This window comes from Hippocampus bargibanti, linkage group LG02 (assembly GCF_051943395.1).
Source record: "Hippocampus bargibanti isolate YZ-2025 linkage group LG02, ASM5194339v1, whole genome shotgun sequence".
NCBI lineage: Eukaryota > Metazoa > Chordata > Actinopteri > Syngnathiformes > Syngnathidae > Hippocampus > Hippocampus bargibanti.
In genome coordinates this window covers 4,030,347-4,044,059 of record NC_142735.1, presented here as the reverse complement: position 1 = coordinate 4,044,059, position 13,713 = coordinate 4,030,347, and the positions used below count along the sequence as shown (strand labels likewise).

Here is a 13,713-nt window from a genome sequence, read left to right as displayed (position 1 = left end):
AATATTAAACACCCGAGAGCGACTGCAGGTTTAAAGGTGTGCTCCTCCTTTACTATACTGTTGGCTTCTCCGAGTTTTATGGATAGCAAATACTGGAGCTCACACATTAAAGGGTTGTTTTAGTTAAGACTGGAATTGAGCGGTGAAGTAGCAATGAGGGAAAAGTGGGTGTTTTGCTCTAGGGCTCCCCCTACAGTTGTGAAGTTTAATTGACCTCAGTGGTCAATATAAAATAGACGTTGCATAACATCTTTCTTATTTACAAGCAGACACGTTATGTATTGTGGTGTTGGTTGCGACTCAACAGCTCAAGAAAAAGATGCCTTTTAATTATTTTCTGGCTTGTGAAAAGGCACTCCCCATAGAGGGTACAATTAGTATTTCATGCATGAATAATTCACTGGATAGCAAAGTTACAAGTCTCTTGGTTATTTAATGTTTATTATGCTGGCTGTGTTTTGCAATGGAAAGCTGAGCATCATTAGTCAGTTGGTTTGTTAGTAGGGGATTACGTAAAAACTGATAACCTATTTTCGTAAAACTTCTAAAAAATTCTATAGAGGACTGATCAAATTCTTTTTTTGTGACAGTGACAGTACAGTGCTACCGGTCGTTTAGTGGTTCACAAAGTGTAATTTCCTCCCGTTTTGTTTTTTTCCTGTACAGTGATACCTCAGCTCACGAACTTAATTGGTTCCCAGAAAGTGTGTGTAAGGCGAAAAGTTCGTCTGACGAACATTTATTACCCATAGGAAACCATTAAAATGATAATAATCCATTCCCATCCCCATAAAACATATTTTTCCACTAAATAAGCCTTTGTTTTATGTATAATAAATGTGCTGTTATATTGTAATTAAAGAAATAAACTATTATAAAGTAGTTTTATTTACCTTTGTGATAGTCATTGATGTAGTTACCTCTTGATGATATCCGAGTGAAGTTGCCATACTTTTTCGGCGATAATACCCTCACTCACACTGTCCCCTGATAGCTGCTTTTCGTTAATCCAAATCAACAGAAGCTTTTCAACATCTTCAATTGCCTGAGGCCGTTACTTAGACAACACAGAAACACCCATAGCCACACGTAGCAATGGCCGTGCGTACTGGTACTGGGATGCTAGGTCACACAAACGCACACCTCATTCGTGTGTTTCGATGATCTCCTTCTTCTGCTTGACCTTAATTTTATTTTATGTCCTCTTCGGTTTATCACTAGCCTTAGGTGGGGTCTTTTTCGGTCCCAAAATAGCGAAAGTACTACACTCGATAACAAACCACGTCCGCACTTAAAGAAAGGGGGTGACGAAAACTAGTCCGCCGGCGACCGTGGCGCCGTGTGGTTTGGTTCGTCCTCCGAAAACTACTTCGTCAGCCGAGACTATTTGCTCGCGAATTTAATGTCCGTGAGGCGAAAAGTTCATGAGCTGAAGCGTTTGTATGCGGAGGTATCACTGTATTAAGGAGCAAAACAGTGACGTAACCGCACAAGATGGTGGCCAGGAACTCGGCTTACTCCATAACAAGATGCAGTTTGGCAGACAGTAAACACCTCTTTAAAAAAGAGGCTCCTCACTGTTTATAGCCACTTCCAGTTTATGGTCAGACTAAACGTAAAACAAAGTACAATGTGTATTCAAAACAGTCACAACGTTTTGCTGGAGATCAGTTTGAGTAGCTTCATGTTCAAAAACAATGCAAAATGCTGCAAATTGGCTAACAAATGGCATCATTGTCATATGTTGTTGAAGAAATGTATATTAGAGCACGAAGGGTGGAATAGCAATATTTGCATGTATATACTGGATGTTATTTATCTTCAGCGAAAAATGGCCAAAGTTAATGAATATATCAAATGACATTACTGTTTTATTAAGTACAGTAAAGTCTCGTCATATCGATATTCAAGGGAGTCCGAAAAAATATCGATATAACCGGGACTATCGATATATCCGACCCTGTTTGCATGTAATTTTCTCCGTGCGTGCATAGAAATAGTATCGATATAACCGGGACTATCGATATATCCTATATCGATATAACGAGACTTTACTGTATATTTTAGAGTACTGTTTTAGTTTTTACATATTGCTATTTTTTCTTTTCTACATTTTTTTTCCAACATAATATGAGGGTTAATGAAGTGTGGCCAAGTAGTGACTGACCAAATCCAACCGATGTAACTCCCGTGCAAAAATTCAGCAGTCCATTTTGTACTGTAGTGGAAAATCAGCCACTTTTCAGTAGAATATTCAGCTATGGTGAGAATGCACGCATGTTTTTGGGCTGATACCTGAAACTGGCTGGTGAGACGGGCGTTGCTTAGGTCCAAACTTTGGTTGGCTTCCTTCAAAGTGTTGAGCTCCCCCTCTAGACGAGTCCTCTCCAGGTGGGAAGCACTCAGCTCCCCCTTTAACAAGGAGCCCTGAGCCAGTAGCTCTGCTTGGGATGCGACCAATTCTTTTTGCTGGGCCTGGAGGCTGAACGCACGCACGCACGCACACACACACACGCACACACACACACACACACACACACACACACACACACACACACACACACACACACACACACACACACACACACACACGCACACACAGGGGCTTTACTCATTTCTCATGTCCTGCAGAGTGCTTTGGAAGCTCTCTAAATTCTACTCATTACGATATTATTACTCAAGACAATGAGCCATACACAGACGTAAACATTAAATTATCGGAATAAATGTGATATCACTCCAAAAATGACTTGATATCAGATTGTAGTTTTAATTTATTGCATGCAAAAAAATTGTTACAGTAAAGTCTCGTTATATCGATATTCAAGGGAGCCCGAAAAAATATCGATATAACCGGGACTATCGATATATCCGACCCTGTTTGCATGTAATTTTCTCCGTGCGTGCATAGAAATAGTATCGATATAACCGGGACTATCGATATATCCGATATCGATATAACGAGACTTTACTGTAATTGTAAAAATCTCTTATCATTGTTTGTCTCAACTACCGTATTTTCGGGTGTATAATGCGCACCCAAAAGCCTTGATTTTCTTCAAAAGATGACTCTGCGGCTTATACGCAGGTGCGCCTTATACGTGAAGTAATATTGAGCCACAATAGGTCTTGCAACTACTGTCAGCAGTCACTGACATCATTTTCCCCTATAGAAGAAGTCATGAATCACCCTAACCTCTACTGTAGCGCATTATAATATGGCATGCCTTATATTTGGAAAACTATTATATATTTAAATATTATATTTGGAAAACATTTTTCATTCATTGAAGGTGTGCCTTATATATGGTAAAAAATTGAAAATACAACAATCCTTGGGGTGCGCCTTATACTCCAGTGCGCCGTATACACCGGAAAATACGGTATATGATATGATGACTGAATGAGCCACCCAATTTTCTAAAATCTTGATTTTCTGCATTTAAATAATTCTAAAATGGCGACAATCAACAAATGAACAATTACTTGTGTTCAATTGGTACAAAAAAGGGAGTGTTAAAAAGTAAAGTGAAGTGAATGTTTAATTTCAATTTTCAATGTCAATTCAATTTTGATATACATGTTTCAAATGAACCTTGGGGGTACGCCTTATATTCCAGTGCGCCTTATACACTGGAAAATATGGTATGTTTGTCTCTAACATTCACAGTTGGTCGGTTTGCAAACATTTCTGATCGTCACCTTACCTTCAAAGTATGGAATACATGCCTCTGTGGAAGCTATTTAATTGCTTTTACAAATTAGAAAACAGTTCTCAGGCCTTTTAAAATGGACTCAAAGTTACAGTTCAATCAAAATGATGGTGCATTTTGTGAATAAATAAAGTTGTGAATAAATAAAGTGGTGCCTTAAAGGACAACCGACGTCCCCGGACAAGTTGTGTCCATAATTTGTAAAATCACTTCAAATGACTTCTACTGAGCGTATTTCAAGATTCCACTGCATATAGCTATATTTTACGTTTTAAGACTCGCGCTGAACATTCAGGAAGTCTTGTTTTTGAGTTGGTGACGAGTCCGTACGTGACGTCACTAAAGGACCGACTGCTGATCGTGAAAAGGACACATTGTCGCATTTTCCTTCCATCACGTCAATGTATTTTGCTGTAGTTGTTTGGTCTGGGACCTCGTGTTGCACCTAAAAGCCGCCAGAGGGCGTCCAAGCGCCATTTAAGAATTTATCAGCCTATGGAAACGGAGGTGGCCACAGGATGTCGCCATTTTGTGCCTCTTTTTTTGTGAGAGATTGTCCCCCAATGTGCCTCAAAATGGCCCAAATAAATTCTTTAATCGATTGCAAACATGTATGCTTTGCTCTTCAGAACTATTTGAATCATATTCATAACTGGATGTGTAACAAGAAAGCATATTCTCCGAATCTGAAGCCATTGTTTTGATTCACAAGCAATGCAAGACGTCTTGGCGTGACGTCACGAAATGGGGGCGGGACATTCTGAAAATGCCCAATTCGCAGCTCAATTTTTTGCAGATTTTGGACACTTTAAGTCATTTTTATTTGTGTTTTGCCTCTGACTAAAAATATCATACTGCATGTTTTGGGTATTTTAGATGCTATAAAACGTTTTTTCTGGTGTCAGTTAAAAAACAAAAAAGTGACATAGGTTGTCCTTTAAGATACATTTTATTTATTTTTAATGTCGCTCTATATTGTTAGAAAAAAGATATTCAATAATTACATTGAAATCGAATAATTAGCTCATTCACTGCGAGACATGTGGCAAAATGTGTCCAATGAGTTTTTGTCATTGTCACTCAAATTCCAGGACCCACAGAATATTGAATTTTCGGACTACAAAAAAATCTCCCCTCCATCCCCCTGCAATTGAGGCCATGTCTACACTCTAACTGAGCCAATTCATGTAGCTTTCATTTTTTTTAATGCTTCTCTTTATCGCTTAATGGTTTTCAATGGTAGCCAATGCAGAGTTAGCAGAAAAAGGAGACATTTGTGTGGACTGATGGCAAATTACAATTTCTTTTTTGGGTCACATTTGACTTCAAAACGGCATAAGGGTGACAGACAATCACGCCAGTCATAATAAACTCACATACTGAGCACATTGCAAATATAATAGCTTTCTCTTGGTTATCTTGCTTCTACTTTTTATCTGTGTAAATGTGAGATTTAACTCATTCTCTGCCAGACAAGTGCAAAAATGTGTTCACTCCAGTGCCAGTGATTTGTCATTGTCACTTGAATTCCAGGACCCACAGAATATCTAGTTTTAGGACTACATAAACATCCAATGCAGCTTAAGAACCCTTAGAACCTGTTCTTTCATGAGGAAAAAAAGTTAATTCCTAAATGATATGGGTCTGGAGTTATATGAGCTTGAAACGGGGGCGTGTGTACAAAATACAATGCAATACAGACATATTTGTTTATATAGTGCTTTAAAAACAGCTGAATCTGGAACAAAGCGTTAACATGGAAAAAAGGGAAATGCTGCCCCCTTTTGGAAGGGAAAAAACATTGCCAGAGGTATGGACAGCGCTTTATTAGCACTCCAGCATGAGAAAAAACAAAACCCCAACAAATTCGGGAATGTCGCTCTATGTCATATTTTCAATTCCTGAATAAATTCGTAAATAGCAGCGAATGAGTTAAAACTGTTTATATATACAGTAAAGTCTCATTATATCGGTTATATCGATAGTACTGCTTATTACGATACTATTTCTGTGAACGCAAGGAGAAAATTTACATGCCGCAGGATCGGATATATCGATAGTCCGGTTATATCGATATTTTTTCCGACTTCCGAGAATATCGATATAACGAGACTTGACTGTATATGATGATTACATCATGTGTTCCTCCTTCTGTTTTACCAACTTGGCCACAGGGGGGGCTAGTGTAATACTATCACACAGGCACAAATGAAGAAGAATTTCACAGCATTTCGCGCTATGTGTTAGCATAAAGCGAGCGGCAAAGTATGTGATTATTTTCAATAGAGGTGTAATGTTATGAATTATTCTCTTTTGTGCTTAGCAATAGGTGAATATGGGTTAATTATGCTCTTTTTGCCATGCGTTGAAGTAGAATTTAATCGTTCCGCATGTCAGTTATATGTCACTGGCATGGAAACATTAACAGAGCAGTGGCTGGGAATTACTCATTTAGAAAATGGATAAGTGGACAATCCGAAGTCTCATTCATTGATTATGAAAAAGGATCCTGATTAACAAAGTCCAAGGGGGCACCTTTGAAACGACAGACATGCTATTAGCTAAATAGCACTGAACGACAGCAACGCAAGGACATCAATCTCCAGTTTGGCAGCGTGTCATTATAACTTAGGCGTCATTTATCACTTCTGTCAATTTGATGGGAACAATGTCATGAAACGGTTGTTTAAATTGAAATTTACTGATGCATTACATGAGCACCCAAGATAATTTTTTTGAGTTTTGAGTTGTCTTTTCCTGGCTGTTCTCTTATCTTGCCTGCTTCTTTTTCTTCCTGGCTTCTGCTGTTTAGCGGCCACGTCAATGAGCAATGCAACATTGAATTGCATTTGTATTGAACCCACCTCCTGTTTTGTATCCCCTGAGCCATCGCAAAGGAAAAATGTCAAGGCTTTCCAATGACGACTTTTTGTCTATAAATTTGTCACCTCTTGTTGTCTTGTTGGAGCCTCTCCACCTCTCGTTCTTGCTCCAGTCGACTCTGGGCTTCCGCTTCCATTACCTCTCTCTCCATTTTCATCTCTCGCTCCCTCTCCTCCAGCTGGCTTTTAGCATCCAGCAGCTCTTTGTAGCTATGCAACAGAACACAAACGCATGCATTAAAACAGGTTGCTATAAAAAAGCAACTGGAGAAAAAAAAAAAAAACGGCCCATAGCCAAAATGCTGAAGAAAATGAACATGTAGTGATGCATGGGAGCATATCACGGCCATGGCAAATACATCGGGATGACATCAACTTGATTAGATCTTGGATACAACTGATTTGAGGTGATGCCGTGATATTGCTTCATCAGTTGGTCACTGAGAGAAGTAATAAGAAGAAAATAAAGCTCAAACTGAGCGTGAATCATTTTTATGTGTTGGGATATATATTTTTTTGTTTGATGTATGATAATAGCAAAACTTTGAGTGCTTGGTTGGACGCTGTTATCCACGTGTCAATATTTCTTAGCATTCGCTAAATCCAGTATATTTTGATGGGCAGTAGCATTAGAGAGGCGGATTTCTCTCCAAGCATGTATATTCACAATAATGATATTCTCAGCATGCATGTCATTCGCTGCCATTCACGAATTTATTCGGGAATTGAAAATATGACATAGAGCGCCATTCCCGACTTCGTGTTTTTTTCATGCTTGGGTGCCGATAAACCGCTGGCCATGGCCTCTGGCAATGTTTTTTTCTTTTCCACAAGGGGCAGCATTTCACTTTTTGTCCATGTTAGCGCTTTGTTCCGGCTTCGGCTGTTTTTAAAGCGCTATATAAACCAATATGTATGTATTGCATTGTATTTCTCTCATTTCAAGCATTACCACTGACTCAGTGGTAATGCGTATTTGCGTGCTCACTGGTAATCACTCACACCATGTGTCAACGACCGTCTACATCAGGGGTGTCAAAGTCATTTTTTGCCGCGGGCCACATGTAGGTATGGTTTCCTCCCGAGGGCCGTTATGAATTTGGGGAAGCCATTAGAATGTTTAATCTGATCCACATATTACATATAGAGCACACAACAAATGAATGAATAACTAGTTATAAAATCTGAAGTCAACGATAATGACTGTTATTGTGGTTTATATCCAAAAATATGACATTTTGGTTAAGAATTTAGCATGCATCATGGAATTTCATACGTTTGATTTGCTTTCGCGGGCCGAAAAAATTGATGTGGCGGGCCGGATTTGGCCCGCGAGCCTTGACTTTGACACCTGTGGTCTACATACTTTGTCTGTGTTTTTAACACTACGCAATAATTGCAGTAGTGTGAGTTCTTGTCTCTCTGCACTTAACCAGTTAGCATCTGTCGTCTGCGTTTGCATACCTGGCTTCTAGCTCCCTGTGTTGTGCCTCCAGACTGCGGCTGCTACTTCGTAGTTGCGTGTGTTTGTCTAAAAGTTCTTCCAGCTCAGTCTCTTGACGTTGCTGTAACGCCGTCAGTCGCTCATGGTCCCGCCTGAGGGTCTCCGTCCTGGCGGCCGACTCCTCCCGCTCTCGAGCCCAGACCTGTGCCTCCGCTTCCAGTGCTGCGCACCGGGCATCAGTTTCGCTGTGGCGTGCTAGCACCGCGGCATGCTGGGAGTTAACAGTTGCTTGTTCCACCTGTTTGTGTGAATATACCGGAGATGAATTACATTCTGTGATGAGATGAAATAAGATAAGATTGAAGAAATTTAGTTTTGACAGCAGTAAAGTGATGAAAGTAAGAGGAAAGGAAAGTAAAAAGTAGAAAACAAAATACAGGACCTGCAGGCGCCATCTTGAATTCAAAACAACAACAAAAACTAAATAACAAGTGATGTGCTACAACACAAAAGCTACAGACAGTCATTCAACCTTAACCACTTTCTGCACCCTCTTTGTTGTATGAAGCAGTTCTAGATGAAAGAGGAAAGAATCAAAGCGTCCTTTTCGCCAGTGGATCAGGGACGTCATGGTGAAATGTGCACGTCTGCTCCAAGCTAAATGTTGAAAGCAAACACGAAGCTGTCCCATCCATTGACGAAGAGACTCTCACATTTCCTGTCCCATGTAAATCCGCTTCAATTCCAAGCCGTGACAGTTCCACATATTTATAAGATAAGATAAGATATGAGCAAATGACGTTTATTAGTCTCATAGTGGAGAAATTCCCAATTCACAGCAGCAAAGTTATGAAGGAAAAGAAGAAAGAACGAAATATAGGAGCTGCTGTAAAGGCAGCCACTCTTGTGGCGCCATATTGAAGTCAAAATGACATAACACAAAGACAGGCAGTTTTTCAATCTGTAGCAATTTTTGCACCTGCTGTGTTGTATGAAGCAGTTATAGATGAAAGAAGAGAGTATGAAAGTGCCCTTTTCATCAGTGCCCGTGTCTGCTACAAGCTAAGTTTGGAAAACAAAGCACAAAAGCCATTATATCACGTTTTTGCATCGTATTGCCAGGTTATGTAACTGCGATGTAATAGTGATTCAAATAATTGGAAAATGGCCCTCCACTGTGTGGTCGTATGTCAACGGAGAATATACAGAGAATGGGCTGCAAATGAGTATCAATGACCCTGAATGCTGAGAGTGTTATAAAGCCAATTAAAAGGGCTGTTATCGTGAGAAATGCGAACTAAAAACTACTCATCTGAAGAGCTATGAAGTGTTGGTGCATATTTTGATACTTGCTGCGGGCCCAATGACAAAAGACAGCATCAGTTTGTAGCGAAATGTAAACTAGCGGTCGGCGCATCTGACTGGCGGTTCTAAGGTTCTAGGTTTGAATGTTAGCCATGGCCTTCCTGACAGCCCAAAAACATGCATGTTTGGTGAATTCAAGACTCTGGATTATCTATAGGTCTCAATGTGAATTTAGTAGTGGTGTAAAAGTATGAAAAGTAGCATAAGTGTGTATGGACGGTCGCTAGACCGATAGTGTTTGTGCATTTGCCCACTTACAGCCTGTTTGTAGCGTCTTCAATAAATGTGTCAATGTTAACGTTCCCCCTCTAGAGGCCTAATAAAAGGCTCTTCTGTTTTATTTAAGCACATCGTAACGACTGACCCTTCTGTGTCCTGAATCATGCCTTAGTTATATGCTGCCACAAGCCCAGGACTGCCTGAGGGATTTCCCCAACACCATTTTCTCAATCTCTATCTGTTCACATCCATAATGGTGTTTATGTGTGCTACTAACTTGTTTCTCCTTCTCCCTTCTTGGAAGCTGCTCATGCCCCGAAGGGACCAATCAATAATGCTGCATTGCCTATTGTTTTTGTATGTATTTATTTTAATGACAGTACCTGTACTGGTAGTAATACCAGTAGTCCTAGTAATTGAACGATATGACTTAATTTTGTGAGTATGCAGCCTTAAATTATAAATAGTCTGTCGATCCTTGCATCTATTTTGTACAGTGCTATATGTTACAGTGTTATGGACAGTTTGGAGTCTTCAGTCAACCTGAGATGAGAGGTTTTAGGCATGTCGAAGGACGTTAGATGAAGCGAATGAAACCCTCATAAGCACAGGGGAAACTAAACCCAACAAGATTCAAGCCCAGAACGTTGAACCAGAAGGGTGAAGCACCGTGCACCAATGATAGAGAATAGACAGAATAGAAGTTATCATATTTAAAAGTTTCATCCTGTTGTTCCACAATGGTTTCTTGTGCACTGTGACAGACAAAGAACCAGCCTGTCAAACTGTTATCCTCGGGTAATAAATCGAGCCTTCGTTGGAAAGGAGTATTTGTTAATAACCAACCCATAGCGGAAGGGAGTACTTGGTACACTCTTGTATGAGAAGAGCTCATTAGCCAGGTTACAAATCTATCGGTTCATGGAAAGGCCACCCATTACAATATCTATGTTCTGTTGGTTTATGGATGTTGGTGCTTGTGACATCCAGGACGTGGTATTCAAATCAAGAAGACGCGAGTCTTTGTTTGCAGTGTCCGAACAAACATCTCTGACAACCACTCTGGCCCCATTGCTTCATATTACCTTTAACGTCTTGATATGATACATGTATTTACTATTTCATCAGGGGCTTAGAGTTTGATACATACTATAATTCTGCACACTCTAAAAAGTACGGAATTTTCCGGTGTATAAGGTGCACCAGAGTATAAGGCGCACCTTCAATGAATGAAATACGTTTTCCAAATACAATATACAGTAAAGTCTCGTTATATCGATATCGGATATATCGATAGTCCCGGTTATATCGATACTATTTCTATGCACGCACGGAGAAAATTACATGCAAACAGGGTCGGATATATCGATAGTCCCGGTTATATCGATATTTTTTCGGACTCCCTTGAATATCGATATAACGAGACTTTACTGTATAAACATAATAAAGTTTTCCAAATATAAGGCGCTACATTAGAGACTGAAGTTACACATTACAGTGAGACCTCAACTTACAAACACCTCATCTTACAAACTTTTCGTCTTACAAACGTCAAATTTATGAAAATTAAACCTTATAATAAGCACTATTTTCATAATACACACCCACCACGGCTGGCGGAGTGATCTTCGGCGGAAGCACACGACCGAAAAGCACCGGAGGTTAAGTTACCAACAGTCCTTATGGAAGGTGACTCTCCTTCCATAAGCCATCAACGACCATCAAAAAGGTAAATAAAACTTTATTTTACAGCACAGTTTATTTATTTAATTACTGTCCTCATGTAATGCGCCTCTCTGTCCAAACAGCAATTCCCTTTGACCTTCGACCTCCAACGCCATTCCATCAAGCCATAAATGACCATCACAAATGTAAATAAAGTGACTTTATGATACCATGCAGTGTATTTCTTTCATTACAATACAATAGCACATTTATTATGTGTATATATTGTGTGTAGTTTTAAGGCTTATTTAGTTGAAAAGTATATTTTATGGAAACCTGGGAAGAGATTATGCCCATTTTAATGGTTTCCTATGGGAATTTTTTTTGGAGATACACACTTTTCGCCTTACACACTCTGTCTGGGAACTAATTAAGTTCGTAAGTTGAGGTCTCACTGTATTTGTTTATTTGTTCTAGGCGGGTCATGGCTGATGACTGCAGTTGCAGAACCTGTCTCGGCTCGATATTACTTCACATATAAGGCGCCGCTGCATATAAGGTGCAGGTTCATCTTTTGAAGAAAATCAAGGCTTTTGGGTGTGCCTTATACACCGGAAATATACGGTACATGTTTTAATGTAAAAGGTGGCTCCACATAGACCAACTACTTCCTTTTTACGATCGTATTAAATATCCCAAAGTGTAGCCTTAGCCAACCCCCAACCAATATGAGACTGAATCCCAAGGCATTCCTCCTTCCTCACTCAAACTCGCTCCGTCTTTTTTTTCTTTGTGTGTTCTATCACCTGTAGCTGAGTGTTGAGCGTCTGCAGTCGGGTACACGAGTCCTGCAGGCTGAGCGAGTGTCGTCGTAGAGCTTCCAGCTGCTCCCTCAGATGCTCACACGTCTCCCGGGACTGAGACAGACGCGACAACAAAGCCTCCTGTCCCGCAAGCGCCATGGCTCTCTGAGGCAGATGTGATCAAAGTGGGAAAACAAAGACAGCACAGGCGGTAAATGTTTCATCCTCCAACAGCACATACACATTTTTTTTTGTCTTGGCCCTGTCGTATTGTCACACTCGCATAAAAATATGATATTTGGCCTTTCGCTAGATATGCAGATGACCCATCAGTGTGCCTTGAAACAATAATCATGGTTAGTTTACATTTACAAATCCAGTGGTGGGCCATCAGGGCCTGTAGGCCTTCTCTGCTGGCCTAAAAATATCGGAATCACAGACTGATGTCAATTATATTTTTTCCATGAATTCTTATTATATCATTCCTAATTTGCTTCCTTTCATTGCTTTTCCCCTGTTGTGTTGCTTCCAGATGTGTGTTTTCATATTTAAGCATTTAACCAATCACATATCAGCCATCATTTTTTACCGGGGTCAGAAGTCTACCTGTACGCCTTCACAATAAGTTCAGCAGGCCCTGGAGCTTAAAAATCAATGTCGATGAAACTGTTCGTTTAACCAATCAGAGTTCGAGTTGGCAACCCAAGGCCTTCTAGAAAGCGCTGGAAACCTCAGAGTTTTCGTAAACTATGATTGACTAGTCACATGATTGGCTAGCCAATCATAGTATCACTAGCTGCTAGTGACAAGCGCATACTGGCCAGAGCTAGCACACTGTATCTGTAGCGAGCTGCATAAGCAAATATATTGTTGTGAGGATTTAATAGCGGTTTTGTCAGCTATTAGAGCCAACTACAGTAAAGTCTCGTTATATCGATATCGGATATATCGATAGTCCCGGTTATATCGATACTATTTCTATGCACGCACGGAGAAAATTACATGCAAACAGGGTCGGATATATCGATAGTCCCGGTTATATCGATATTTTTTCGGACTCCCTTGAATATCGATATAACGAGACTTTACTGTATTAAAGCAATTTTCAAGAAGGACTTTTCAAGAATAGATGGATATCATTAAGGTTGCACAGCTCCGAAGCTAGCAAAAATAGCAAATAATATTGCAATTTTATGAGCTTATAATGAATCCACACGTTCATAGTAAAAATTCTAACAGTATTTCTTAAAGTATTTCTTAAATTTCTTCAAGTCACAAGTTATTTCCTGGCCAACAACATCTTCTAGTGGACATTTAGTAACATCACAGCACACTCCCAGCTGATTGATTCAGACGTAGCACTACTGAAGGCCTAGGCGTGACATGCACGACATCATAATTTTCCCGCAATCTAACTCACTTTTAAAATCATGCACTTTGCGCAACAGAAATCTCTGCACCTGCATTATAAAGACACTCCCCTACTTACGAACATTCGAGTTACGAACAACGGTACATACGAACATTTTTGTAGTAACATGTAGTATTCTCTCCAGTTGTACATGTACATATTTTTATAGAGCATATATTTTATTAAATGTTTATTTGTCTGTACAAATAAA

The 13,713-nt window shown here is 39.8% G+C and overlaps 2 protein-coding genes across 5 annotated transcripts in view; one reads left to right on the top strand and one right to left on the bottom strand.

Annotated features, from left to right (window-relative positions):
• The window catches only part of macrod1 (mono-ADP ribosylhydrolase 1), a 229,202-nt gene extending 216,964 nt beyond the window's left edge, over positions 1-12,238 (top strand). For both annotated transcript variants that reach the window (XM_089021322.1, XM_089021314.1), the window contains 2 exons: positions 11,766-11,912; positions 12,101-12,238. The gene's annotated coding sequence lies outside the window, so the exon portion shown is untranslated. The remainder of the gene's footprint in view (positions 1-11,765; positions 11,913-12,100) is intronic.
• The window catches only part of ccdc88b (coiled-coil and HOOK domain protein 88B), a 67,446-nt gene that overhangs the window by 16,057 nt on the left and 37,676 nt on the right, over positions 1-13,713 (bottom strand). For all 3 annotated transcript variants that reach the window (XM_089021265.1, XM_089021274.1, XM_089021281.1), the window contains exons 19-22: positions 12,095-12,256; positions 8,060-8,337; positions 6,662-6,805; positions 2,296-2,482 (exon numbers count right to left, since the gene is read on the bottom strand). In XM_089021265.1, coding sequence (XP_088877391.1) covers positions 2,296-2,482; positions 6,662-6,805; positions 8,060-8,337; positions 12,095-12,256 — 771 coding nt within the window. The remainder of the gene's footprint in view (positions 1-2,295; positions 2,483-6,661; positions 6,806-8,059; positions 8,338-12,094; positions 12,257-13,713) is intronic.